At 44.6% G+C, this 26,901-nt stretch overlaps 1 protein-coding gene across 3 annotated transcripts in view; it reads left to right on the forward strand.

The window, feature by feature from the left end:
• Window positions 1–26,901, forward strand: part of CSMD2 (CUB and Sushi multiple domains 2) — a 795,490-nt gene that overhangs the window by 496,953 nt on the left and 271,636 nt on the right. For 2 of the 3 annotated variants that reach the window (XM_019512241.1, XM_019512242.1), the window contains one exon: window positions 7,005–7,187. The exons of the other annotated variant lie outside the window; for it this stretch is intronic. In XM_019512241.1, coding sequence (XP_019367786.1) covers window positions 7,005–7,187 — 183 coding nt within the window. The remainder of the gene's footprint in view (window positions 1–7,004; window positions 7,188–26,901) is intronic. 3 annotated transcript variants of the gene reach the window in all.

The following is a 26,901-nucleotide window of genomic DNA, read 5'->3' on the forward strand; positions in this document are numbered from 1 at the left end:
ACTGCATTTTGCTTTGCTTTGGGGCTCATTTGCACCTAAAACTCAGTGGAACTTGGGGAGTGGTAACAAAATTGCCAAATCCAACCATTCAAATATTGTGCTCAGACTTTTAAAAAAGCAAAAAACCACATGGAGTCTTCTCTGCCTCGGGTGTTTTGAGACTTGAGCTCATAATGTTACTGCTGAAGTTGGGGTGTCAGACGCACACCAAAAACTGGGAAACTCACGACAAAGTTATATCAGTCTAGCTGTGGTCTGAATGGGCATGTATACACATGCATTAATGTGCTTTAGTTAATGTGCGTTAAATTTAGTACATTATGAGGTTCTGGAAAAATTCACATTAGCCTATCTTAAAGCACATTAATTAAAGAGCAGGCAAGGTTCTTTGGGTAGATGTGATATCTTTTATTAGACCAACTAAATAGTTGGAAAATTGTTCTTTGCAAGCTTCCTTGCAAAGGAAACACCCTTCTTCAGGCACAGGGAGAGTCTGTTGTTGCTTTGTGTGCTCTCCTGGATAAAAGATAAGCCAATATGCAAAATTTAGGTCTGTCAAAATGCGAATGAATGGCAGTGAGGATCAGAAGGATGGGAGACAATAGGTTTGAGACAGGTAGGTGAAAGAGTGAAAGGGGGAATGTTGAACTGGTGATAGGATGTCGCTGGTAAAATGCAGACAGGTTACCCGGTGAATTGGATGTTAGGCAGGTTATAATGTGTCATAAATCCAATGTCTATATTTAGTCCATGATTTTTTGTATCCAGTAGATTTATGAAGTGAAGTTTGTAGGCTTGCCTACAAAAGATGTTTTATAAATTTCCTTGGAGGATTAGAACTGAGAGATCAGAGAGGGAGTGATCGGCTTGTGAGAAGTGGTCACCCACAGGTCATTGGGTATTTTTGTCTTTGATAGATTTTCGGTCTGACTTCATTCTGGTACGCAGTTGTTTGGTTTCTCCTACATATTTTCCATCAGGGCATTTAGTGGACACATAACATTTCTGGAGGTGCAGGTATAAGATTCCAGGAATGGTGATGGTTCTGTTGTGGGATGCAGGTATTGTGGGAGTGGTAGAGATGTGTTGGCAGGTTTGACATTTTTGGTCCCAGCATAGTTTGGATCCATTCAGTGTGCTTTGGGTTATAGGAAGTTTGCTTCTGGTGATGAGGTTGGCGAGGTTCGGTGCTTGTTTAAAGGCTAGGATGAGTGGTTCTGGAAAGATCTCTTTGAGAATTGGGTTTTTTTCTACATGGATTGCAGGTGTTTGAGGATTTTCCATGTAGGTTCCAAGGAAGTGTGGTATGTCATAACTAATGGTGTGCAATTCGTGGGTATTTTCTTTTTGTACTGCAGCAGTTTTTCACGTGGTATCCGGGTGGCTCTTTCAAAAGTACAGTCTATCTCTCTGGAGGAGTGTCTTTGTTGAGTGAAAACCCTTTTGAGATTTGCAAGGTGACGATTGCGGGTATTCTCCTTAGTGCAAATTCAATAATATCAGAGGGCTTGGCTGTATATTACATCACAGTTTTTAGAGATGCTTTAATGTGCATTAAAATAGGCTAATGTGCATTAAAGTGCACGTGTAGAATGAGAACCAAAAAGGGATGAGTTCTGAGTTACTTTTCATACCTGCACAGGCAAGCTTAGACTTCACTACCTAGTGGAGGGGCCAAGGAGGGGGTACAGGCTTAGGGAAATTTATACAGATTTGTGAAGATGAGGCAGTACCTGGACCCCCTTAGTTTACCACAGCTGAGCCAGTGCGAAGTAAGAAGTAAGCTGTGCCAAGGCACAGTCCAGGTGCTGATCAGCTCTGCCTGAGCACAATCTCTTTTGAGCCATTATCTGGTTTCCATTCTGCCTTCTGGGTAGTTTAATTTACTGCTTCCCTTTTATCCAGACATGGATAAACCCAAGATCTAAACCTAGCTTTGTATGCACCACTGTACAATAGAGCCCATCATACTTTGACCTCTGAGTAGGAGCCAAATTGGAGCAGTAGCTCTACATAAATGCCAAACACAGACACAGTACGAGAAAACCTGTTACACCACTTCTAAAATTTTAAATGCTGTTGTTGTACAAAGCAAAAAATAAATAAATAAATAACGTGCATATGAAAACACCACAAGAATTTTGTAATCCATACCGAATGAAACGCTAGTAACCTTTGGAGATCTTCGAATGAAAGGTACCTTCTAAGAGACCGATACCATTAGTATTATTTATTAAAGCATTTCAGGTTTTTAACAGATAAGAAGGAAAAGCCAAATGAAAAATGCAGTGGGTCTTTGGGGAATGCTGATGGCAAATTATTAATAGCAGCAAGAGTTAAAGCAGCTGCCTGGGTCCCTGTCTGGTTACAGTCGTATATGAATAAAATTAAGTAAGTGCCCTTCCGTTAGCTTTGTTAATTCTCTTTTAGAGATTTAATGTAGAGTTTCCTTTCAATAATTTACACAGTTGGTCTCACACTTCCCTCTGTCTGGAGAAGAGAAATCTGCTGCTCAATTTCAGTTTAGTATCGAGTCTCTCCCACTTCCTGTCTCTCATAAACAAACACCATGCTTCATGACTTGGGTTCATAAAGCCTTCAGGGAAAGGTTTAAATCCAGAGAAACTATTTTCACTGGAACGCAGACAAGAAATATCCTCCATGAAAACTTTTCTATTACTATTAAATTATGTTAAGCCATTTTTTTTTGGACCCAATTACCTGACAGTGACTTTTTAGTACAAGATGTATACAGCAATAACAGAAACCAGACGCCCTGTTGTGACTTCTATTGAAACTACACCTGTATCTGAAGTTGCCTAGAGTCAGTATAATAACGAGGGGCTTGTTGTTATTCAAGCCGCATCAGAATATTAGATGGATTAATACAAATCTTGGATTATGCGATTTCCTCTGAAAGGAAAATGTCATAAAAGAAGTTTCCAATTTGGCGTTAGAAATTGAAAACGGGGAGAAAAGACAGTGAAGTTGATCGCAGATGATGGGGATAAAAACCAAAGAAAGAAGATGAGATGAATGCGACACATTAATAGCACTGAAGAAGGCTTTAAAGGAATAAAGTCCCATAGCTAATGGTGACAGAGGGAGAAGGGGCTCTTTTGAAATGAAATTGTATGAAAGCAGATAACAGAAAACCGCAGACACGATTTTCCTGAAGTCAAAATACGATTAAATTCTTGCTTGCCTGTCCCTCTCTACATGAGAGGGTGTCATCGCTCTACTGTAGATGTGCATGGGGCAATGGATACTGAAATGGAGCTCAGAACAGCAGACTTGCACACCATAGGGATCTCTTTACACCACGAGGTAGGCTCAGGTCCTAATCTCACGGGCCACATCCAGAGAGAAGTGTGGGTGCTTGTTCCCCCAAAGACAAGTGGCAGCAACATGCCTTCTGCCACTGCTAGTTGTCTCTGGGGAATGCCCCTGCCATGTGCCCTCTGGTGCATGGCAGGTTACCCCGGGTGGGTTAGGGGAGGCTGGGGTCAGCAACTGTGCTGGTCCCAACAGCTTTACCTAGGGTCCTCCCAGGGCAGTTCAGCCATAGTAGGGAGCCTGGCTGGCATCTGGAAGATGGCTCCGGCTGGCCAGGCTCCAGTTTTGGGTGGCAACCACTGCCGCCGCATGCGCCACCCCGCTTTGTTCAGCTTGGGTTTTTTGGCCCCGGAGTCAAAAAAAAACCTCCATGCTGCTAGACAGCAGCATGGGGAATGCCTGCATGTATGGCGTGTGGTGTCCCCGATGGGTCCTCAGTGCCGCGTACAGGACGTCTGCGCTCATCTGGATGCGACCACAGTGAGCAACTCCTGGATGAACTCCTGCAAGGGGGACTCTGTTCACATAAGACACCTTTGAGGCCTTATGATGCTGATTAAATACCTGATCATTATATTTGGGCTGTGTTGGCATTGAGGTCCTGGTGCACAGGGAACTATGCAAATAGGAAAGAGAGGACTCGCATGGTCATTGTGAAAGGAACATTCGTAACATAGGAATTGCCCCAGTAGGTGAGATCAGTGGTTCCCCCATCCTAAATCTGACAGTGACCACTTCCAGATACTTCAGAAGAAAGTGGAAGAGTCCTCTAATGGGCAGTAGTGCACTATTGTCCCCATGAGAGTAGTTTGTGTTGACCCACAGGCCTTTGGTTATCCCAGGTCATGATGAATGATGGCTGATATCAGTAAAGGCATTTATCTTGGCCCCGTAAGTAGAGATGGTATTTATTCCTATGGATGCCTGACCTTCCTCCTTGATTCCACGCCTCTGGTGTTTTTTCTCAGGGTGCCAGAGGTGACATTTATGCTGTATTCAAACAATCTATACGTGTTAATCCTAAAAGAGTTGCCTTTTAATCTAGTAGGTGCCACCTAGTCCTCCTGAGAGCCCTTCCATATCACCCAGTCCGTGTTGCATTGTTTTGTAGCGGAGAGGACGTTTGCTTATAATACAGAGCTAATGAAAGGGAAGATAGTATAAAGCACTGGAATGAAGAGCTCTGGATGTGAGTCCTGTTTCTATCATATATTTTCTGTGGCTATTGGTTGGCAGAAGGTCAACAGTCTCTTCCTGCCTTCGAATCTATAAAGTTACATGAAGTGGATTTCACTCCTGGTGGGTCAATGGGGATGTATTGTGTTTCATGATGTTGAAGGAGGAGAAGATACTGGGAGTTGTAAAGACATCAGTGAAGTATGAAGCATCCCTCACCACACTCAGAATCATGAGCGATACTCTGTCTTTTGGACTAGAGCATGCTGAAGGAAAGCTGGTTCTTGTGCCCATGCTTAGGTGGGTTTAGGAGATCAGTCTTCATAGCAAGAGAAGCAAAGTACTTCTAAGGAAGGTAATTCTGGATCTTTGGAGGCTAGGCCTGTATTTCTTTTCAGACACCCACACCTTGTGGGTGGAAAGCAAAGGGGAGAATCTCATCTCATTCCATCTTTTACTGAAGTAGCCCTACAAAGTTTTTTCTTGTGTATTCATTACCAGAAGCTGCTTCTGAGGAATTAAAGTTGTCCTGTGCATTAGTGTGGAGGAGTGCCGTTAATTGCATCAGGAGATGGGATTAATTTTCTGATTTCCCAATCTGCTCTTTGTTGTGCTGCTCCATCTGTGACCTGGAATGCTGCTTTTTATATTAGATCAAATTAGAAAAACGGTGATCTATATATATTTTTTTCCCTCCTTTTCATAGAAGATCGGTGAATGGAATACGGAGCTTTTCAGCTCCAGGTCACTGTTTTGTAAGAAGCAAGGTCAATCACTCATCGCCATCTGTTTGTTAGGCTCTGCGAAATGAGTTGATGGTCTCAGTTCCATCTGTGGGTAGAGCTGATAGCCTTTCATATAATATAACTCCCCACGCAGGTGGCATTCTTGCTACCTTCAGCACAGGGCCTGAGGATTGAATGTTGTATGCCGAGTCGTCACAGGGTGAGCTGGCCCCTTCAAAGGACTGCAATTTCATCAAAAAACCCTCAGTCTGGAGGTAAAATTAGTCTCCAGCTGAGGGCCAGCTCATGTTGTGATGATGTGCTATAGGCATTACATCCAGAATATAGGTGAAGCACATCCAGAATATAGGTGCACCCTAACAGAAGCTTGAACTGCATCTTCCAGCGCTGGGTCTGACGTACGCATCTGGAAAATATCAGTCTCCAGGGTGATCAATCCATAGCCATAAAGACACCCAGCTTAGGTTCCTATTCAGCCTTGCTCCCTCGCAAATGATAGCATTTTACCTCATTCCAGTGGTGTATTCATGGACTAAATAACTACTCAGTGTAAGTGTGACAGAATCTAGCCATTAAGAAACACATAAATGTCTTTGGGTCAAATGTGAATTTTAATTTCGGAGGAACAGCGTTTGACATGTAATTTGTCAACTGACTCTTTGCAGAGGCTTGGGTACTGATTTTTAGCAGCCTTTTCTTTTACGCCTGAGCTAAAATGTGAGTTGATGGAGACAAAGAGTGCCTTTACCTTCGATCCATAAAGCTCCTTTCTTATTAAAATAGATTTTTAAATCCTTTATTTCCTCAGTCATGTTCACAAATTATCTTTTTGTTATAAAAATGTACCTCCCATTTGCAAGGTAGCCTTGCGTCTGCTTGGCACCTCCCACGGATCAAATATTCAGATGCATGGGAAGTCGATGCGCGAGTCAATTGTTCTCTTTCTGGAGCCTTTTCATATTTTAGATAGGCAATTGGAAATAGATCAGAATGATGAATGAAATAGAATTAATGATTCAAATCAGTCTTAGATTATTCTAACTGCTAATCAGGAAAGTCATCACCATGCCTGCAAATACAGCTATTTATTACGTTCTTCTTGTCCAGCAATATTGCACGTACCCCACACCCACACAATGTGGTACTGTTGTCCCCTTATTACGATAGATAAAGATTGACGATTTTGCAACAAACTTGGCTAATAGAATGGGGGCTTTTAGCTCTATCATTAATGACTTCTGCAGGAAGAAACTCCAGTCTTAGATTCATCGGAGGTGACTCATAAAGAGATGAGACATTACGGCTAAGTACGGACAGTCAAAAAGCCAGGGCTGAATTGAGTCGATCTTTGCAAGTTAGTCTAAACTGCTTAGATTGAGCCAGTAAGCAAGTGAACAGACATTCACTTTTGATTCTGGAAATGCAGTGGTATGCCTGCAATGGCCCAGGTCTGAAACTTGGGGGCTCTAGAGCATGCCTCCCTGCTCAGCTGGAGCAAACAGCTTGGGCCAGAGCTAGCCTGCCCACCCTGCAAGCAGAGGGTTGTGGGGGAGGTGCAAAGCATCCTGGGATGCTGGGGGACTGGGAATTAACTTGCGTTTCATGCATGCTATCTCTTGGAGACATGATGCTGTTATCAGCGAGGGTGATTGGATCCCATGTGAGTAATACTTTAATAGAAACCTCACAACAACAGAGGCTGTAAGAACCTTTTCTCCCCACTTTTTTTGTTTTACTTTCTTTCAGAAATTGACCAGGGGAGTTGCGGCGATCCCGGGGTGCCAGCCTACGGCAAGAGAGAAGGGTCAACGTTTCGCCATGGGGACACTTTGAAGTTTGAATGCCAGCCTGCCTTTGAGTTGAAGGGCCAGAAAACAATTACCTGCCAAAAGAGTAGCCAGTGGTCCGCTCAGAAACCAGTCTGTGTTTGTAAGTCAGTGAGGAGACTGCTTTAAAATGTTTGCAATGTCCAGTGAGGTAGCTACATAGATCATATATATTCATAGATCATATGTATTCACGCTGGATTTAGTTCCTGGAGCAGGGGTAATACTGGGGAGAGGAGGGATATTGCTAAGCTGCAAAAGTTGGATCAAATGTTGAAATACCCGCAGTGACTGGGGGGGGAGGTCTGTAATGCCGCAGAAGCTGAGTTTGAGTGTGGGTTCCCAATCTGATCTTGCTCTCTTCCAGGCCCCTGAAAAAAGGAAAAGAAACAAAACCCCTGTTTGAATTGGATTCTAGGACTTTGATTCAGGTTCATATTCAAAAGAAAATGGAATCTTCCCTGTCTCAAGAGTGGAGGGAAGAAATTAAATTAGATTCCACTTTTGGCCTTTTAAATTTTCCTTATTATCTGCCGGTTCTTTAAGGCCCCCTGCTTCACAGTCTCAGCCTTTAATTTGTTGCCTTGCATCTCAGCAAGAAATAGGGTATATTTCTCTCGGCATTGACTTAGGGGGAGACTTTCAAAGGAATAAATGAGAGTTGGGCATCCAATTTCCATTGGCTTATAATCTCTTTTGAATATCTCTCCTTTAATCCCTGGTGTTAGGCAACGATCTGAACCTTCACTCAAATATGCTGCACCCAATTCTTAATGAAGCTCACAAAATTGTGTGTGGGGGGCGGGGTGGTATTTAGGTTTCTCTGCAGCGCGGGGTAAGTGAAGCCATTTTTCTTATCTTTTACTCACTGAGCACTCTACGTCCAGAATGGCCAAACTGATTCTGTGTTCAGCAAGGAAACCGCATTTCCAAAAAGGGACAAATCAGTTAAATAAGAGGTTGATAAATGGAGCAGAGAGCATATAACAGCTGCAGGGGTAGTAGATCATGCAAAAGAGCAGACGTTTCCCTAATGGAAATTAAAAAAAATGCTTATTATAATGTGAATAAATGTATACACGTGTGCCCACACCCCCCGTATACCTCTATAAGCTGCTCACTTGTAGCTTCTGGTTTGGCTATGCAGCACATTCACAGCAGTATAACATACATTGGCCGGTATACTGATATATGTTACAGTGGTGTCTGGAGCAGACGGATCAGCATTCCTGAGATAATTGCCTCTGTGATAAGTAGTGTCTTAGCCCCTCTTCATTAAGACCAGGGAATTAATAGCGTTTTTGTTTTGAGGGGAGGGCTGGAATCGATTGGAAGTGGGGGGACACACACAACCTCTACACCAGTTTATAGCTACTCTTGACCTTCCAAAAGGTAACTTTGCTCTGGAGTAGAGTAACTTACTTCAGCATGGGGCTGAACTGGGGAGAAATCTGTCTGCTCCACATTTGCACCAGTGTAAATGCGTCACGTGCCTGCATGCTTCCATGGCAAACGCAAAGGTAGGGCAGGATGGCACTTAGAAACTATCTTGTTTCCACAACTAGTGAGCTTGCCAAAGGAGACAAGGGTCTTTCCACGACAGAGCCGTAACTCTGGAAATATTTCCAAAATTCAGAATAGCATCGCTTTCGCAGAAAATCTTGCTTCTCCAAGTATGTCATGCAAACCTACCTGGTGAGCTTTGAAATCATCCCTGGTGACAATTCACAGAGGCAGCTGTCACAAAATAGCAGCCCCAAAAAAGCAATCTTTCTTTGAAATGACAATGAAAATGTATGCTGTGTGCAAGAGTTGCAAAACTTGAAGCAAACTGCAAAATTTGCAAAGAGTTTTGAGAAGATTAAAGTGAGAACTCCTGGAGCTCATTTTTTGTGCTAGTCCTCAGCCTCATATTGTATTTTTTCCCCTAACTGTGAAGTCCAGATAGCTATTGAGTCTTGTAGATTCTTAACCAAACCTTCAGCTATCTCTGCGATTCCCCCGATACCAATTTATCATGATCATAAAGATGCCTGCTCTTTCTGTCCTGGGTTCTCAGAGCCAGATAACTCCATCAAACTGCTATTAGGGCTGAATTTTTTCCATTGTCAATCTAGTAAAGTTCGATTTTTCACGTATTCTGTCCATAGATACGGTTTATACTGTTGGTGGGGGAAGACTGGAGGGGCGGGGGTGGATGGCAGAGGAAGATTGATGAAAGACTGTGAATCCATTGGTTGAAATCATGCCCCAGCCTCTGCCTGCTATGATACAACCATGGATATTTATTCAGCAAAAGGCAACAAGTTTGGGTAATGCAAAAAAGCCTTGCTCCCTCCCTTTCACTGTCCCGCCTTTGCATTTGCTTACTCTGGATATCATTGTGCTAGTTTGCATCGGTTGGGAGAGGTGACACACCAAAAAGGTGTAAGATTTGTAACTCTGCGTGGAATCTGTACCAGGATTAGTGACAAGTCTGTGAATGCTGGGAGCATGTTAAGCATGCGGGGCCTTTGGTGGAAAAATAAGGTAACCTAATTTATGTGCTGCTAGTTGGAATATGCAAACAATTCAGTGCCTCCGATTCTGGCTGTGAACACATGACAAATGCAGAAGGAGATTAAACAGCATGCCATGGTGCGTCCTGCTGTCCCAACCAAATGATTTATGGGTTCATAGTATTTATTGTGGAGAATTCATTTCCTGGGGCTTCAGTGATGAGGCAACACCGAATGCTTAAAAAATGCAGCTGCTTTATGGCAACGGGTCCTTGAATCTGTGGCTGTCTGCGCCTTCACGATAACAGACCTTCCATCTTCATCGTTCTCACTGGTGTCATCACATTCCTTAATCATCCCTGCTGAGTGCACAGGGCCTTTGTGAAACTTTGCCAAACGGGCTCATGTATGCATTTTGCTGCTCTCTAATGGACGGGGCGTGTCTCAACTTCTTGGGTGTGGGTTGTTTGTATCTGACTGGCCGAGCGGAAACTAAATCTAAGACCTTATGTCTCTGTAGCTGGAATGGGTGAATGCAATTATCCATCCACATGTATGCTGCCAGCTGATATTTTTTGCCTGTATGTAGTATTGCTCCCATGATCATTACCAGACAATGAAGATTTCTCTCTCTCTCTCTCTCTCTCTTTTCTTCCTCCCTCTCTACTTTATAGCATCTCGTAGATCTCAAACCAGCTACATGGTTGTGGTTGTTCACCCTGACATACCATTCGCATTTTAGAAGCTGCAGGTTTGAAAAATCCATCTAGAGCTGGTGTTGGTTTAACAGCAGGGATACTCCACGTTGCATAGCTTAATATACCTGAGATCTTAACTTCCTTGTAGAGTTATGGTCATCCTTTTGGAGCTTAAAAGCAGTGAAACCGTGGTTCAGAGGAGTCCAAAGGTGAAACCTAGCATCTCAGGTGCAGGACTGTGTTAATTAGTTGGATAAGCTAATGCGTCTTGCTGCACTGATGGAATCGAATGTGTATATGAGGCAATCATCAAAGCGTGATCCTTCGTTATTGGTGAATGAGTAGATGAGCAGGCTTAAAAATGGGAAAGCAGCTCCATGGTAACAGAACTGTCACAAGGAGCAGATGAATTATTTGATACCACAATGACGAGTGTGGTTGAAACGGCTGGATAGCAAGGACAACTGAGTAGGCCATTTCAGTACTACCTCCGTTTATAAATGTGTGTCCGTATTGCTGCTTAAACCAAAGCCTTTCTGTTAGGAAAAATAGAGGGTTTGGTAATCTGTTACCTAATTTTTTTTGTAACTTGGCCATGCATTTCATACTATATTTATTTTGTCATGTGTAAGCTTCCCCCCTAGGGTGGCTGGAAGTTGCACTGAAAAATTCCCACAATTCTCTGTTCCAAAACTCTTTTGGTGTTCGCCTTCCCACAGTCCTGCTAAAATGCTTTAAACTAGATCCACAAGTCCTGATTCATCAGGCCTATGCCTATACATGAGTGAATTAATGGAGCCAAACTGAGTGGTGGTTTTATGTTGTAGACCGGAGGTTAGCATCCGGTCCATAGAGCCACTGGATCTGGCCTGCAGACATGAGGCTTTGGGGTTGGGGGGCCTCAGCTGCCGATAGTCTCCCCATGCTGCCATGAGAACAGGCAGCAGTGGTCACCTCCTAGCACCTGCCTTCTGCCTCTGATCTAGGGTGGGTCATTCCAGGCCACAGCCAGAAAAGGTTGCCAACCTCTGTTGTAGACAGTCATGGAAAAGCTGGAGTGACAAAGTAATGTCTTTTGAAACCAAGTCACAATGAGCCATGGCGATGCTTTTACTTTCCACTCATCCTCCTCTATCAGTCACACGGGTAAGTGGCTCGAGGGAAATATTTCCAAAACAGAATCACTTCCTGCGCAATCACTACTGGACCCGTCAAGTCTTGTGAAGGTGTAGACTGCATATATATAAAATACTGTGTGTGGTTTTGAATGGTTATCACCCTAGCTCCATCAAACAATCCTGGGGGCCATGCTTGATGGGTTTTGCATTGAACTGATGCAAAGTTGGTATAAGTTATGCATGGAACTCAGTGAAGAGTGGCATTTTGTATTAGAGGATCTGTCAGTTTTGGAGATATTTTAGGGACCTGCCAGAAAGCTTGGGTATGTGTCCAAAAACAAACTTCCCAAAATTTAGTTCTGATCTGAGGTTTTAGTTCAGGCCCTTCTCTGCTTTCCAGAATTTTTTGCTTAAGTTGTAGTTGGTGATGCCTGTACTGCAGTAATGCTTAGAAACCTCAGTCAAATACTGCGCTGGATACTGTTAGAAACACTCAACCGAAAGACCGTCCCACCATGTTGCTTTCATTCGCATCTTTTCTTTTTTCTTTTCTTTATTGTTTTCTTCTTCTTGGCTTCAGATCATGTAGTAACTTCCAACTAGGAGTCATAGTTCGAGATTTCAAGTTGGAAAGAACCTATTAGATTTAAGTAATTTTTTTTATTATTAATGAAGTTTCAGCCATCTGGAGTTGCAATGTGCTAGTTTGCAGCGGAACGTCATCTGGTTGTGTCATGGAGGTGGGTGGTTTTTTGGGCTGGTACAATAATTTACATTGTGTTATTTTGTTTCATCAAGTTGCAAAATTGGAAGTGCCCCAGTCCTGGAGCTCACCAGGGTAGTTAATTTGGGGCAATACTTGGATTGTAAAGTTTGGGTTTTTTTCCCACCCAACTTTAGTTTCTCCAGTCTATTGCTTGAAATTGCCCATGACTGATCCTACATCCATAGTTGCCTTGACAAACATTTATCTTGGCAAACTAGCATTAGCCTGACAGTGGAGCATGCTTTTCTTGCAAGTTTTAAACCTGGTCAGTCATGTTATAAATTAGCACAAAGTTAATCATCTGTGTCTGTCGATGGTCACTGCATTTGTGAATTTGTCCCTCCAGAAAACTAGATGGTGCTTGTGCATTCGGTAACTTGGCTCCAAACTTGCATTCAGTTACAGAGCATTGCATTCCCTTCCTGTGCTGGAAGTTTAACGATTTTGTTAATCCTTCCCACCCTTCTGTGCACCTGATGTTTTATCTCTCATGATTACTGTCATCCCCCTTGGCGGTGCTTACTCTTCCCTGTTAATCCCACATTGGCCTATTATGCCTGCTGAATACTCTTAACTCCCCATCGCAAATGGTCTCTTTTCCAATATAAAGCTGCATGGCTGACCTTTTGCACACCCCTCATGATACATACATATAGGATTACAGGCTAGTAAAGCAAACTGCAAGCGCTGTCTTCTGAGGAACATGTGCAACAGCACCGTGTAATTTTATATAACTTGACACGTTTTCATGTAGCTCCAAATTAACCTGTCAGTGGGTCATTATTTTCATTCTTTCTCTCCTTCCTCCTTTCACTGTCCATGACTCATGGAAGCAAATGGAAACCTTTGCCAGGGAAATGAGTTTGGAGGAATGTGTGCTTTGAGGTACCGGTGGCAGAAGGAAAAATCTTTCTGCACTTATTTTAAATGATAGAAATTTTCTTTTGAAAACAAAGAACCCTGGAAACCAGATCCCAGAGGGCAATAGCGATCTGTTGAATAAATACTGATAGGGCACAATGTTTCTTCCTCTTCCTTTAGGGCATCTGAGTGTTTTTACTGGACTCAGCGCGATCAGACGCTCTGTAGGGATGGGTGGGGTGGGTAAATGCAGTTCTCTTCTGCTGGCAGACAAGGTTCTTTGGGTGAATCTGATATCTTTTCATCATTGGGAGAAAAAATTTTGCAACAAAAAACAAAGTTCTCTTTGCATCCATAAAAAAACCCCTCCCCCCCAAACATTCCAAAAAAATCTTTCTTCCCAAGAAAAATGTCATGTTTTGTTTTATGAACATGTTTATTGGCCTCTTCCCTCTCCCTCTCCACCACTTGAATCTTCTCCCTGACTCAGATAAATCAATCAAGTGGGCCTGAATCTTAGAAAATGTTCAGACTAGAGGCAGGTGCAGGTCAAAACATTCGGCTCTGGATTCAAACTTTCTGAAAGCTCAAGTGTGCTTGAGCTGGAACTTGTGCCTTAAGTCCTACTGCAGATCAGGTATCTGCTGTATAATATAGACAGTACCTGCTATTTTTGAGCACTTCAGTACTTACAGCCTTTCACTTGAACTTGAAGGCCTAATCCTCACTTGGAGTTTCCGCTGGCATAAGTATTTTGGTGTGGGTGTGACTTTGAATTAGTTATTGAAATCACTGGTGTTTGCTGTAGATGCAGTTATGTCCTCACAAAAGTGCCCATATCCATATATTTATTTCCAGACAGGTAGCAGAACAAAGCTGGGTTGCTTTAAGCAATGCAGCTTATATGCTTATATAAATGTGTCCATCCTAGGGGGCTTTTACCTCTCTAATTTTACCAGCAGTATAATGTTTGTGAATAAATAAGGCCCAAGAGCAAACTTTCGAGGTGGTGTGGAAATTAGTTTCCCTACAGCCACATTAAATTCCCTTGGGTCTGTATACTTACTAATGTGTGACAGTCTCTGACAGAGGCCAGCGCCAGCTGCTTAGGGTAGCATTGCCCACTTGTTAGCGATTGGCTTATGCCTTGTAGCCTGGGGTGCGAGGAGCAGGGAATTGTAACTCTTCCAAAACCCTTTGAACCCTCAGATAATTATCCGCTGCTGATGTATGGATTCAAATTTAGAAACAAAAAACAAGGGGTTATAACCTAGGACTTGGTGACTCTGAAAAGGACTCGGAATAAATAAATGGATATGAACCCCCAATGTGATGGTGAATAATATGGTCATTGGTTGTATAAACAGAAGTATGGAAAGTTGGGGTGGAGAGGTTGCATTGCCTCTTAATTTGACACGCAACCCCCATGTGGGAGTTGGCTCAAGGCTCTGGTGCAGTGCACAGGCCGGGAGCAACACCTGTACAGCGTGGGAGCCTGTCCCAGCCCCTGTACTGCATGGGTGCGGGGTGGAAGCCATGAACAAAACACATGGCACAGGAGCTGGTCCCAGCTCCCACGCTGCACAGGAGCCTTGAACTGGCTCCAGTATGATGGTGATGGTGGTGGTGGATGGGGGTGTAGGAGACTGACAAACTGCTCTGTTGGGCTCCCAAACCCATTCAACTGTACCAGAGTCCCCAGATTATATTACCCCTGTGGAGCAATCAGCCATTAGCTCAACATATGTTAAGTGGTATGATCCGGGCATAGTCCTTGCTGGTAAAGGCCAAACTTTACTGCTTTAGGATGGCACTTAGCACATGTTTCACTACTTGAATACTCAGACACCAGCATTGTGAGTGCAGTGAGTATAAGTGTAACACGCAGAAGTAAAAATTGCTAATAGAGAGTCCTTCCATCTAGCAGATGGACACACAACAAGATCTGATGTTGCACAAATTCAAACCAGAAATAAGGGCGTGTTTGCTCAATGAAGGCAGTTTGCTACTAGAATAATTTCTCAAGGGCAGCAGTGGATTCTCCATCTGTAGAAATGTTTAAAGCAAGATATGGGATGTTTTTCTAAAAAATAAGCAATAAGTCAAGGAGGAATTTCATCATGTCCCATATGAAGCAGGAGATCAGACAAGGTGATCACATCATCCTTTCTCATAATACTTACACCAAGGCCATGTCTGTAGTGTGTCCTCGGCACAGCTCAGGCAGGATGTGGGTAGCGACTAGCCTGGAGCACGCCAGGGACCAAGGTCGGGGAAGCTGTCTCAAGCTTCACTGCTGCTCCTCAGCTGGGGGCACATGCAACTGGAAGCAGGTTTGTCGGGGCCTGTTTAAGAGCAGCCCCTTCCTGGTGCATGGTGTAGGCATGCCCTTTATAGTCTCACCCCAGTTCTTCAGAGGGTTAGGTTCCTTAGCCCCCTGTGAAGATGGGGGGTTGAGAGTCAGCCACAGCAAATAGCTGTGTGGGACTGTTGGAGGGCTCCAGCTGTTTGCTGCAGGTTTTGTTTCAGGGCATTGCTTCTCCAGTTATGGTACGCTGGTGAGCTGCCGCCAAGGAGAGAAAGATATCCTTTGAAATAAAAAGCTGCAGCAACCAGCTGAGCAGCTCATGTTCAATTCAGCAAAACTGCTGCAAATTAAGTGAGCTGCAAACCACCCAGAGATGAAAAATCTGGGCCCTTCTTCAGTGGCACCCTGTGGGCCAGATCCTGCACAGGGTCCGTGTGTGTGGTCAGTCTGTGGATGTGATCCCATGCACCGGCCCAACCCTGTGTATTTGGATCCCACCACAGACTAGTGACCCTGTGCATCAGCCCGACCACATCCTGACACAATCATGGGCACGAACCACATTATCCAGCTCACACGGCTCAGCCTGGTTCCAGAAATTTGACAGCATGGCGTGGCAATTAATGCTGCCACTGTTCCCCCACCTTTACATTTCTAGGCCCATGGGGAGCACTGCAGGTTGGATGCCACAACTCCATGGGCTGGATCTGACCTGCAGGCCAGCAGTTAGCACCACTTCTACTGTATTACCAGAAGTTGGATTTTTAAAGGCGTTTGAATTTTTGGCTTTTTTAAAGTTCTCTACATTTTTTCTTTCTGCTAACCCCAGCATAGGTTCTCTATGCCTGGTATCTAGTAAGATCTGTTGTAGTGGGCTTCTCAGTTGTTTCCACTTTATCATCTACTCTTGCTCTTCGCAAAGGTGATGAAATATTGTGCCTCCAGTAGGGTTATCGGGCACTCCTGGAAGCCGCTTCTCTCTGCTGGAAAGGGGTGAGGCTGTTCTCTTGGCTCAGGGATCAGTAACAGGAGTGTGCAAAGCTTTGGTCACCGTTTCAATCCGGAGAAGATTCAGCCTGATTCGGAGGCCAAATCACCAAATCCGAATTGAATCGGGGAAAAAAAAAAGTCTCTGAATCTATTCGGAGCCTCCAAATTGATTCAGAAAAAGATTCGCAGATTCAGCGATTCAAAAGGCCGTCTTGCAGGGGAACAGAAACTGAGAAGAGGGAGGGGGAGCAGGGGGGGAAAGACTGACATCTGTAGCTGGCCAGTGATTGTGATCTTTCTCTGAGTCCCCTTCCTATCATAGTGCTCTGGGCAAGGGATGTAGAAACAGCATATAAGCGTCTGTCTGCAGCCTTTCTGTCCCTTTTGTGAACTGTTTCTGCCTGAGCAAAAGAGGGGCGGGTGGCTAGCCCAGAAACAGGTGGGTGGGCAGAGATCTAACTGGCGCCAGGAAGGCCCCCTGTTACAGGCTACCATCCCTGCTGTTTTCATCCTGCTGCACCTTAACACACACATAAAATCACTCATGTCACAAGTTTTGCTTGCAGAAGCTTGAGGTGCAGTTTCCCAGAAACCCCTGCGCCTATCTCCTTGGTAGGCCTTGTGCCCTCAGACGGGGCTACCATCGCTGCTGTTTTCATCCAAATCTACCAAAAAATGACAGTTATAGGCATTTCAGTGATTCCCCTTTATAGTCCATGGCCAAATCACCGAAACTCTCCGAATCAGCACCAAATCTTCCAAAGCCGATTCAGGACAGTGATCTGAATCTCCGAATCAAATCACTGTCCTCCAAACCGACCGAATCTGAATCTGAATCGAATACTTCCCTGTTTGTACAGGCCTAATCAGTAACCCCTAAGAATGGCAGGCCTCTTGCATCCAGCCATTGCCATGGGCTGCTAACCTTTGCTGCAGTGCCCTAGCTCTCCCTGCTCTGCTTACCCTCGCCACCAGTCGCCATCATTTTCCATCACTGGTGACATTGGAGAGACACCAATTTGGCACCGTGGGGCAGTAGTGGGGCAACACAGATGCATCAGCCCAGGGCAGGGACACTGGATGCTGTAGGCAGGCTCAGATACCTATAGCAGGAATGAGCGGTACAGGGCTGGGAGGGTGTCCCTGCTGCCACATGCTGTTGATCCCCACTGCCATAGACTGCATCCAGTTTCTTTGCACACTATACCCAGCCCATGGCCATAGATTGCAGACCCCTGCTGTAGCGTATTGTTTAGAGGATGCTCATCGCCATGGCTCATCTGCACAAAGATGCAGTTTCTTTAGCGCTTTGGAGGCAGCAATAGGAAATTTGTCATTTCAGCTTTTGAGCCCTTGTGTATTGCTTTTCTTGCCTGATGCTCTGATGAGAGATGCTGGAGCGATAGCTTTAGAAACAGAGCCTTGCTATTATCCACCAAACAAATCCAGTAAAAAGAATTGGCAGCTGAAAGACTCCTACCAGTGCACCTCAGTTCTGATCTCTAGGGACCATCAAGGCGAGTTCTGGCTTTGTACAGTCAAAAGATTGCCAAGAACGATGCTAATTATTACTGCATGTGATGCCAGGATGTTGGAGAAGGGCAGAGTAGGGCATGGGGGGATTAAATGGGCATGTATCCACTAGGGCCTGTGGTTACTCTTGACCTGTGTCACGTTCAAAGAAATAAATTATTGGTAAAATGCTGACTGATCCCTGAGCTGTTCAGACCCATTCTTTCACTTCCATAAGAGAAGCAAATTTAAACGAAGGAAGGATTACTGTGATCCGTATATGCATATGGGATTTGTGGCTTTTTTGTTAACAGCCTTGTTTCACAGTTGTAGCCATGTCGAGCCATTCTATTTTTAAAATTAAGCAGGCCACTTTACCTCAATCTTTGTTCTGTGTTACGGCCCCACTTCAGCGGAGGATTTAAGCACATGGTGAAATGTAAGTACGTGCTTTAAGTGCTATGCTGATAAGGGATGTGCTTAGGTACTTTCTTAAATACTTTGCTCAACCTGGGCCTGTGCTGTTTGTAACCCATTCTTTGCGCATTCCCTAGCCATTTCGTATTGCAGTCCATGCAGGATGGGATGTTCCTGTTGCGTGGCTGATTGGGTGACCAGACTATTTCTGGAGAGAGCATTAACAACTGGGTGGTACTTTTGTGTTTGCATTTAGTGTCCCTCCAGCAGGGAAGGGGCATAGCTTCCAGCTCATCAGCACTCACTCTGGTTGTGTCGTCTATCTTAGCATCTCTCTACAGAGGGGTAATGTGCGCACAGACCCAGCTGAATCCAAGTCTCATCTCCTCTTCATAATGGCTGGAAAAGGGGCGGGGGGTGCACCTTTTATTGGCTGACTGTATGGTTGGGATAACTGTTGGACAAGCATTTGGGGATCAAGTATTTTCCTGGAGTATCATGGCTGCAACACCACTCCAACTCGACTTCAGCCTTCATACTGGAACTCCTCATCTTCATTCTGATCTAGCACCTTTAATGCTTAGTGCAGCCTTCAGAGTCCCCAGGGCTGTTTTTGTGCTTGAGAGTGGAATTTGATAAGTCCACAACAAACCATTAAGGTCTTGGACCATTTAGGCTGGTTGTTTTTTTCCAAATGTCCTTGCACCAGCATTATATCTGCCTTGAGAGCTGTTCAACCTAACATATAAAAGACCTCTTTAAAGACGGCACTGTTAGTTGCAGGGGAGCACCTGAATTATGGGGCTCTAAAATGCTTATTTGCCAAAAAGCTCTGCAAGGTCGTGACAGCCGGGAGCACCACCACGGGGTGCTCAGCATGATTTTGTGAGGTCGTTTTATGGGCCAAGCTCTGCTTTTGTTTATGCTGATGCCTTGATCTGGGTTAACCCCTCTGACCTCATGGGATTCGCACCGGTGTGAATGGACTTATTGCCCCTTTATCCACACCCAGATCAAAGGAAAGTCATTTGGGTTACATTCCTACCTTTCCTCTGGACTTGGGGAGGAGGGGGCTTCCTCTTGTCTCTTGGTGGTCCCAGTTTACAAGGTAGTCTCGCCTAATATTTAGCCTGTTCCAGTATAGTTTAAACAGATTTTTTTTCTCTGCGCTGATGGCTCTGCTACGTGGGGGTCCACGCGGGAGGCTCTCAGGATTTTTGTTACTTGACATTTGTACTGAGGCACCTGAATGTCTTGCTAATTAAAAGATGGTCAAGGACTAGCTCAGGAGCTTTTAGACTTAAGGCTGAGTCCTGTCCCTGCAGAGACTTATTCAAAGATACATAGACTCTGTCTGCTTCTTTTGCTCATTTGTAGTATGGCGATAGGAGTACTGCTTTTCCTCACAAGAGAGCTGTGAGGATAAATGCATTAAAAGACTGAGACGTGCTCGGAGACATACAAGAGGCAAGTATTATTAAAGGGGCATCTTTGATTTCTGCACGTATCTGCTCATACCTTCACTTCAAGCTAGCCTGCGTGGGGAGGCAGCGTATAGTTGCACAGTCCCTGGAGCAGACCAGGGAGATTGTAACTTGGCAGCATACGGTCCTGTTTTCCCTGCTGCTCCAGGGCCTCTGTATCCAATGTTGGCTCTATCACTGGCACAGCGTAAGGCACCCGGCATACCAGAATAGCTCCACACACTTCTTTTCCACACACCCACCCATCTCTCACCTATTCTCAGCAATGCAAGTGGGTAGACCTGAGCCACAGTCTATTCCTGTTGTAAATCAGTATATCGCCATATACAGCTTGTCCACAAAGGCTGGGGGATGCATTAACCTGTGTTTCTTTGGATTAAAATGTCTCTCCACAGAACACGCATCCTTATTTGTGCCAGTTGGGTAGCCCACTCTGAAAGTGGATTGAATTCATTCCAGGATGGGTTAGTGGTCCATGTGGCTGCATTTGTATTGTGAATTATCTTGATATTCCTGGCAGTCACAGATTCACAGAAGTTTCGGGCTGGAAGGGACCTCATGAGATCATCGGGTCCAGCCCCCTATTCTGGGCAGGAAAGATGACTGGGGTCAAATAACCCCAGCAAGGTGTGCATCCAGTCTCCCTTTGAAGATCTCCAGGGTAGGTGCCTGCACCATCCCCACTGGGAGTCTCTTCCAGAGTCTGGTCACACAGACGGTGAAGAAGTTTTTCCTTGTATGCAATCTGAAACCTTCTTCTAGGAGTTTATGGCCACTGCTCCTGTTTTTCCCCTGGGGCACTTTGGTGAATACTTGTTCACCTAGCCCCTGATGCTCTTTCCTGACCTTTCCTTCGCATGTGGATCAGCCTGGCTGGTTTATCTATGTGCCCTTGACTCATTTTAGGTCACGTCAACCAGATGCCATCTCCCTGTTTAAATGCCGGAGGGCAGCTAGGTGCACCCATTGGCACTCACACGCATCTAGAGTCACACAACCTTCTTTGCATTGTAGCAGCCGCATTTTATGGAGTCACAAGGACCTGCTCAGGGATTGCACATTTTCTCCCGACTTGGAAAGAGGAGGTAACTGCTGTTAAAACAGAGCGAGACTATCAACCTGGCAAGATCCACCATATCATAGCACCCATTAGACAAGCACCAGTGTGGCAACAAAGGCACCACTTGTAGATAAAGGGCAGCAACAAGGCCTTTCATAGTTCCCCGAGGAACTTCCTCTCCTATCGTGAGCTGGATCCAATTTTTGCCAGTGAGACCTCCATCAAATGGGCTGTCTTGTGGACTGCACCTTGGGCACCCAAGAGACTACCAGCCCTGGCTCTCAGGAGATTTCCATGAAGAACCCTTCTGAAGCAAACCTAGAGGAAGACAGAGTTTGGACCCAAGAAAGACATGCACCATCAGGGTGTTGTGGAGTGGACATCCACCAGTAAGTGCAACAAATTTTCATTTTGCTACCTCTGGCCACTGCCATTTCGGGTGAATGTGAGCTAGCAACATTGCCAAGGCTGCTTCACTCTTACTGAAACTCCTTCCCTCGTGCTTAGAGCAGCACTTGCCTTGGAGAATTTAAGTTCTCTTATATTTTTAGGCCACATTGATGTTCCCTGGCCACATCTGAACATGCCCCCTCCCTTTTAATTGATTCTCTCCCCACAGGCTCAAATGGGCATCGAAATGTGAGCTGCACAGTGCTCATTGCTCTGAAACATCCAAAATAAACATCTCCCTCCTAGCTCACTGCTAATCTTGCCCTCCTTCCCAGCGTCCCCGACTCAAGTTGCTGGTTCTGTAGGGGTTAAAAAGCTAACACATTGTACAGGAGCCATCTTTATTGAAACAGCAGATAGGAAAAGAGAAACTACAATGTGCAAAGTACTTTGCTTCACAGTGTGAGCATTACCTGAGGCTGCCAGGCACCTTAAGCATTTAATAAGATATATTTGCTAAAGTGGAACATGCAACTATTCACCCACCCTCTGTGCGACCTCATCCGCTCCCCAACCTGTTGCCAACTCAGGGTTGGTCCTGGGTTTTCTGCAAAGAGAAAATAAAGTGGAAAAAAGCATCTTACCCTGCCTCATGGCCACCCCAGACTAAGACGACACTATGGGAAAGCTATTCTAGAAGTGAGGGGGAAACGCGGTATTTTATCATTGTTTCCATGGAGATGGAATTAGTACAATAACTACTTGTTCTGTTCTCAGCTTCTGCATCTGATATCCCTTCCGCCCCCGACAGAAATGTTATCAACTCCAGAATGCCTGACAAATATCTGGGTCAAGAAAAAGGGACAGCAGAAATGAACCATCCGGGGTCTGCATGTCCGCATCCCAAAAGAGAAGGGATACGAAGACTGCAGGGTATAGAAGGGAGATCCACTGGCGGGCTGAGCAGAGGGGAGAGAATCAAGAAGAAGATAGAGATGTGCAGGAACAGCTCCCAGAACTGAGGCAGGAGCAACACACCTGCTGGAGACTGTCTGATACAACCTTCCTGCCTGGTACTACATCACCAGCCCAGCCCTGCAGCCTTTAGAGAGCAACAGAGGCTGTGGGATCAAAGGTGTACTTCCCTCGCTTCTCTACACCCAAAGACATTGAAACCAGAGAGCATTTGGGACCTCACTTTCACATGGATTGACTTCTTTCCCTGCCCTTCTACCTCCAAGATGAAGACAGCAGGCAAAAACCTTGCACCTGAAGGTGCTTGTGACTAGGACAGTGCACACATATGTGCGCTCAGCACTTTTACGTGCGTGTGCCTCATTGGCACAATTACATTCCATAAAGTCTGCATGGTTGTTTTATGGTAGTTTATGCTCTATTGGTTTCAAGTTAGCACTCTGGTGTTCAATAAAGGGTTTTTTTTATTATTATTTGTGGTGTTTGGTGCTCAGTAATGGAAGTTATTGACAAAGATTCAATCTCGTTTTGTAAAGTCATGTGCCTGCCTTGCACAAAATAAAAAGCCCTTTCATAAAAGCCTCCTATGGCACATAAAAAAACCGTAGTAAACCTTCATTTTGACACTTTAACTCCTGACCTCAAAGCAGGAACAGTAGGCTTCCCAAACTCTGTGCCTGATAATACCTGCAGTGTGGAGAAGTAGTCTGTCTGTCTGACTATTGAGCATATCCCATGTGGCTCTATACTTCTGCCTCCTACCCAGTGAGGATCTCTCTCCCTTGCGCTCTCAGATTTCCTGTAAAACAGAGCAAGTAGAAATCACACAAGGCAGAAATCGCTCAGCTGCCTCTAGCCTTGTCATTAGGCACTGCCCTCTTGCCTCTAAACTCATAGCCCACTGTCATTCTGCATCTATCCACCTATCTCAGGAAAAGGCTTCATGAGCCAGGGGAGCAGAGGTAAGCAAGTCTCCCAGAATGACAGTGGAAATGGCAACCCCAGTAAGGTCCACTGTAGTCTTGGGAGCAAGGATTTCTTTTCCCACTGAAGAAGACATTTCTAAAGATCCTAGCATCATGGACCAAGTCACATTTGTGTTAATGTGTTGTTACCATTCAATCCACCCTTGGAGCACTGTGGTGAAATATTCCTTCTTGCTGATGAACTCTGAAGCGTAGTGTGAAAGAACAGGCATGTGGGCTCCCTCAGTGGCCTCAGTACAATAGAAGAACTCCAACGATACAAATCCAGAAATACCCCCCTATACAGTGCCAAGCCAAACCTTTTATGACCCTGAACAGTAGACTCTCCTTCTCCCTGCCACACGTCTTTGAGTGCCTTTGTGTTTGCATGCAACAAATCTATGGATGCGACACTTTAATTCCCGGCAAGCCAAACTAAACTATGTCCGAGGAGTTTTAGTTTAATGCACCAGAAAGACTCTCAAAGTGTCCAACAATCCTGCTTGTGCAAACAGTCACGCAGTTGCAGTGCAAGAAAGGGCAAAAAACGTGGTGCGTACAAATGCCCTGGAACCGTCGACTCTTCCTTGTAGCAGCCAATCCCTCAATGCCAACAGCCTTGACACCTGATTTATCCACAAACATTGATGAGCTGCTGACCAGTCATGATTCAGCATGGTGAGCATCCTGATGGCAGGGGACATTTGCTGAAGGGAGCTCTCATGTCAGTGAGACACTGCTGCAGAGATCACGGAGAGTATAGCCTTCATCATCTTGATATTGTGCTGCTATCCCAGGCCTGTATCACTGAGCCCCAGAAAGGACCAAGTGAAGCTGCTTCAGAAACATTTCACCCACAAGTAGCTGCTTAATTTCCTCGTCCTCCTCTTCTAAAGTTAATGCAGCAGTACAGCAGCCAAGTCCCAAAACCACGTGGTGACAATGACAAATGCACATGTGGTGGATGCTGCAAGTTCATGAGGATACAGTTTGTGACTTGCAGCAACGTTCACTTAGTGTTTTGCAAATGGCATTGGCTTGGGAACTATGCCCAAAGAAGAGTGATTGCTCCCAAAAGCTTGCTAAGAACTTTTTTTCAACTACTCAGTTGATCTAATGAAAGATATCCCATCTACTCAAAGAACTTTGCCTGCCTATTAGCTTGGGAAAAAAACAAATCAGTCCTGAGACGTGAGGAGAGGCATCATGGGAGTTTATTAATTTGTTTGCGAGTCTCAGAATTGCAGTGGCTTTTGGTAGGTGCCCTGCAGCACGCTGAGAAACCTTCCTGGGTGGCATACAGCTCAGCAAAGGGGCAGCGTGCAATGGGGTACATGCCCAGAGTGTCCTGGGCTTATTCTGGAAAACACACAGTGCCAGGCAGATGCACTAAATCAAGAGCAGTAGCATAACTATGGGTGGGCATACGGAGCACCAGCTCCAGGCGGTAGTTTAGGGGGGCAACAAGCACGTTAGTCACCATCGCTTCTGCTGCCCCAGATGCTGCTGCCAGCCATGGCACACAACCTAACTACCCCTCTGGTTAAGAGGGGTAGTTAAAAAACTAGATGTGTGGTTACTGGTCTTTTGGATTAGTAGTTATTCTGCAAAGGCTTATACCTAAACCGTATTCCACGCAACTCACCCTATGTAGACAAGCCCTAAGTGGCGTTGCTTTGATTCACAGTACATGAAGATCTGCTCCACTAGAGTGTGTCATTTTTATTTTTATTTTTTGGTGTGTGGGTGTGTTTGGAGAAAATTAAAAACTGCATTTATTTCCCTGCAGGCTTCATTTGTTTCTCTTACATTTAGCAAAGGTTAATTTGGCCCTCCTGCGTGCTTCCCTTCTCTCCTCTCCCCTCCCCTCCCCAACAACCCTCCAGCAAAGCAAAGCTGCTTCTTCCTTCTGTGTATTGCCTTGTCATATGTACCCATGAGCATCGTAAATGGTAGAGGCATCAGGCAAGTAATGCTTCTCTGGCTGTTGACGGCTGCATGAATCAATGCAGTTTGGGAAGCCTGTAGGTCCTATATAAGTATTGACTTATTTGTTTGGTTTGATAAGACTGCAGGAGGTGCCTACCCGATATCCTAGCAGCAGTAACTCACAGGTCTCAATGCCATTAGCATGTTTGTTTTTTCATAGATAGGTATTCCCAGAAAGATTATAACGAGGAGATGTTGTCAGAATTTCTAGACAGCGTCCTTTTAATAAAGATTTCTACTCATGCTGAATCCTGAATTTATTTGCTGTTTGTTTGTTTTCCCTTTAATCTAGCTGTCTATTTTCTTTGTTATCAGGAGCAGGAAATGGCTTGTAGCTTTTAGCCTCAATAATGCCTGGTAATGTCCATCTTATTTGATCTAAGATGATTATGTACAGAAAATAAAGGAAGCACATAATAGTGGGAAGGCAATGGAGGAAGAGGGACCATCAGACCACAACACTATATAAATGCCAAATTAAAATCGCTCTCACCCTCTGAGTTATATCCCCTTGCCAGGAATTAGCATGAAGAGTGTTTTAAATAATAGAGTTTAATAAGGGTGAAGTGGTAGGGGGAAAAGATCAAGCAATACATATATAACATGTAAAAATCATTGGGCAGGTACCAATTAGACAGCAGCATTGCAGTTTTGAACTAATGGACCCTGTCAACTGAAATACAGTATATATTGAAAACAGTCACCTCTGAAGGCTGTGGGTTTCTCATACACATCATTCCCCACGCCTCTGATAAAACTGCATTTCATTATTTTCACAGGGGTGGGAGTCCAGTTGGATGCCTCTTCTTGACACCATCCCAGTCCAGTGGAAGTCAGTGATTTATTCTTAATGGGAAGGGAGCTGCCCAGTGCTCTCCAATCTGCAGGCCGTTGCTTGCCATGTACATGTTCTGCAGGCAATGCATGCATGTATGGCACTTTGCAAAAATAAAATAAAAAAATGCAGGCATAGTGCCATGTTCTCACGACCTTCTCTATGCAGTGGTTTACCCTATGGCTGAGTGGCTACCAAACCAGAACATTGGTTTTATATTGATTTTGAAGCACTTTGAATAACTGCACAGGGTTCACTGCAGTAGTGAATTGAGTGCATAGCCCCCTTTCCCCAACAGCTCTGTCCTGCAGACATGCTAGATGGGGGAGTATTGTTACACATACAAAGAGCCCTGTTGAATTGTATATTGGCAAGCCTGGCTAAACATTTTGGTTAACAAATGAGCAAGCAAACATGTAACAGCCTGCAGCCTTTAATTACCTGCTGCCCTGAAGGAAGGGGAGAATTAAGTATAGACTGAAGGAAGGGGAGAATTTTTGTAAGCATCTCAGGATATGTCTACACTATTATCAAAGGTGCAATTGCAGCTCATATAAAGATGGCTGAGCTGGCAATAGCATGGGTCGGGTGCCTGAGTATTTACTAAGAGACCCACCCAGCTTTGCAGCCCTGTAGGCCTAAAAATCTGCCTTGGCATAATTGATGCCATCCCCACCTCCTTTTCTTCAAACAAAAACCATTAGCTGCAAGCAAAGTGTGCACAAAAGCAATTAAGCACAAAAATAGTGTAAACAACTGCTGTAGGCAAAACAAAATGTAAATAGCTGTAAAATGGGAGGGGGGGCAAAATAAAATTAAAAAGCAAAACCCAATAAAAAGCAGGTTAAAAAAAAAGAGGCTAACGGTAACAAAAAATAACAAATTAATTTTAAAAACTTGCTGTAAATGGCCATTAGTAAAAATCCGGAACATAACTACATCAAAATATAC

The sequence above is a fragment of the Gavialis gangeticus genome, unplaced genomic scaffold (assembly GCF_001723915.1).
Source record: "Gavialis gangeticus isolate Ggan-Ray unplaced genomic scaffold, GavGan_comp1, whole genome shotgun sequence".
NCBI lineage: Eukaryota > Metazoa > Chordata > Crocodylia > Gavialidae > Gavialis > Gavialis gangeticus.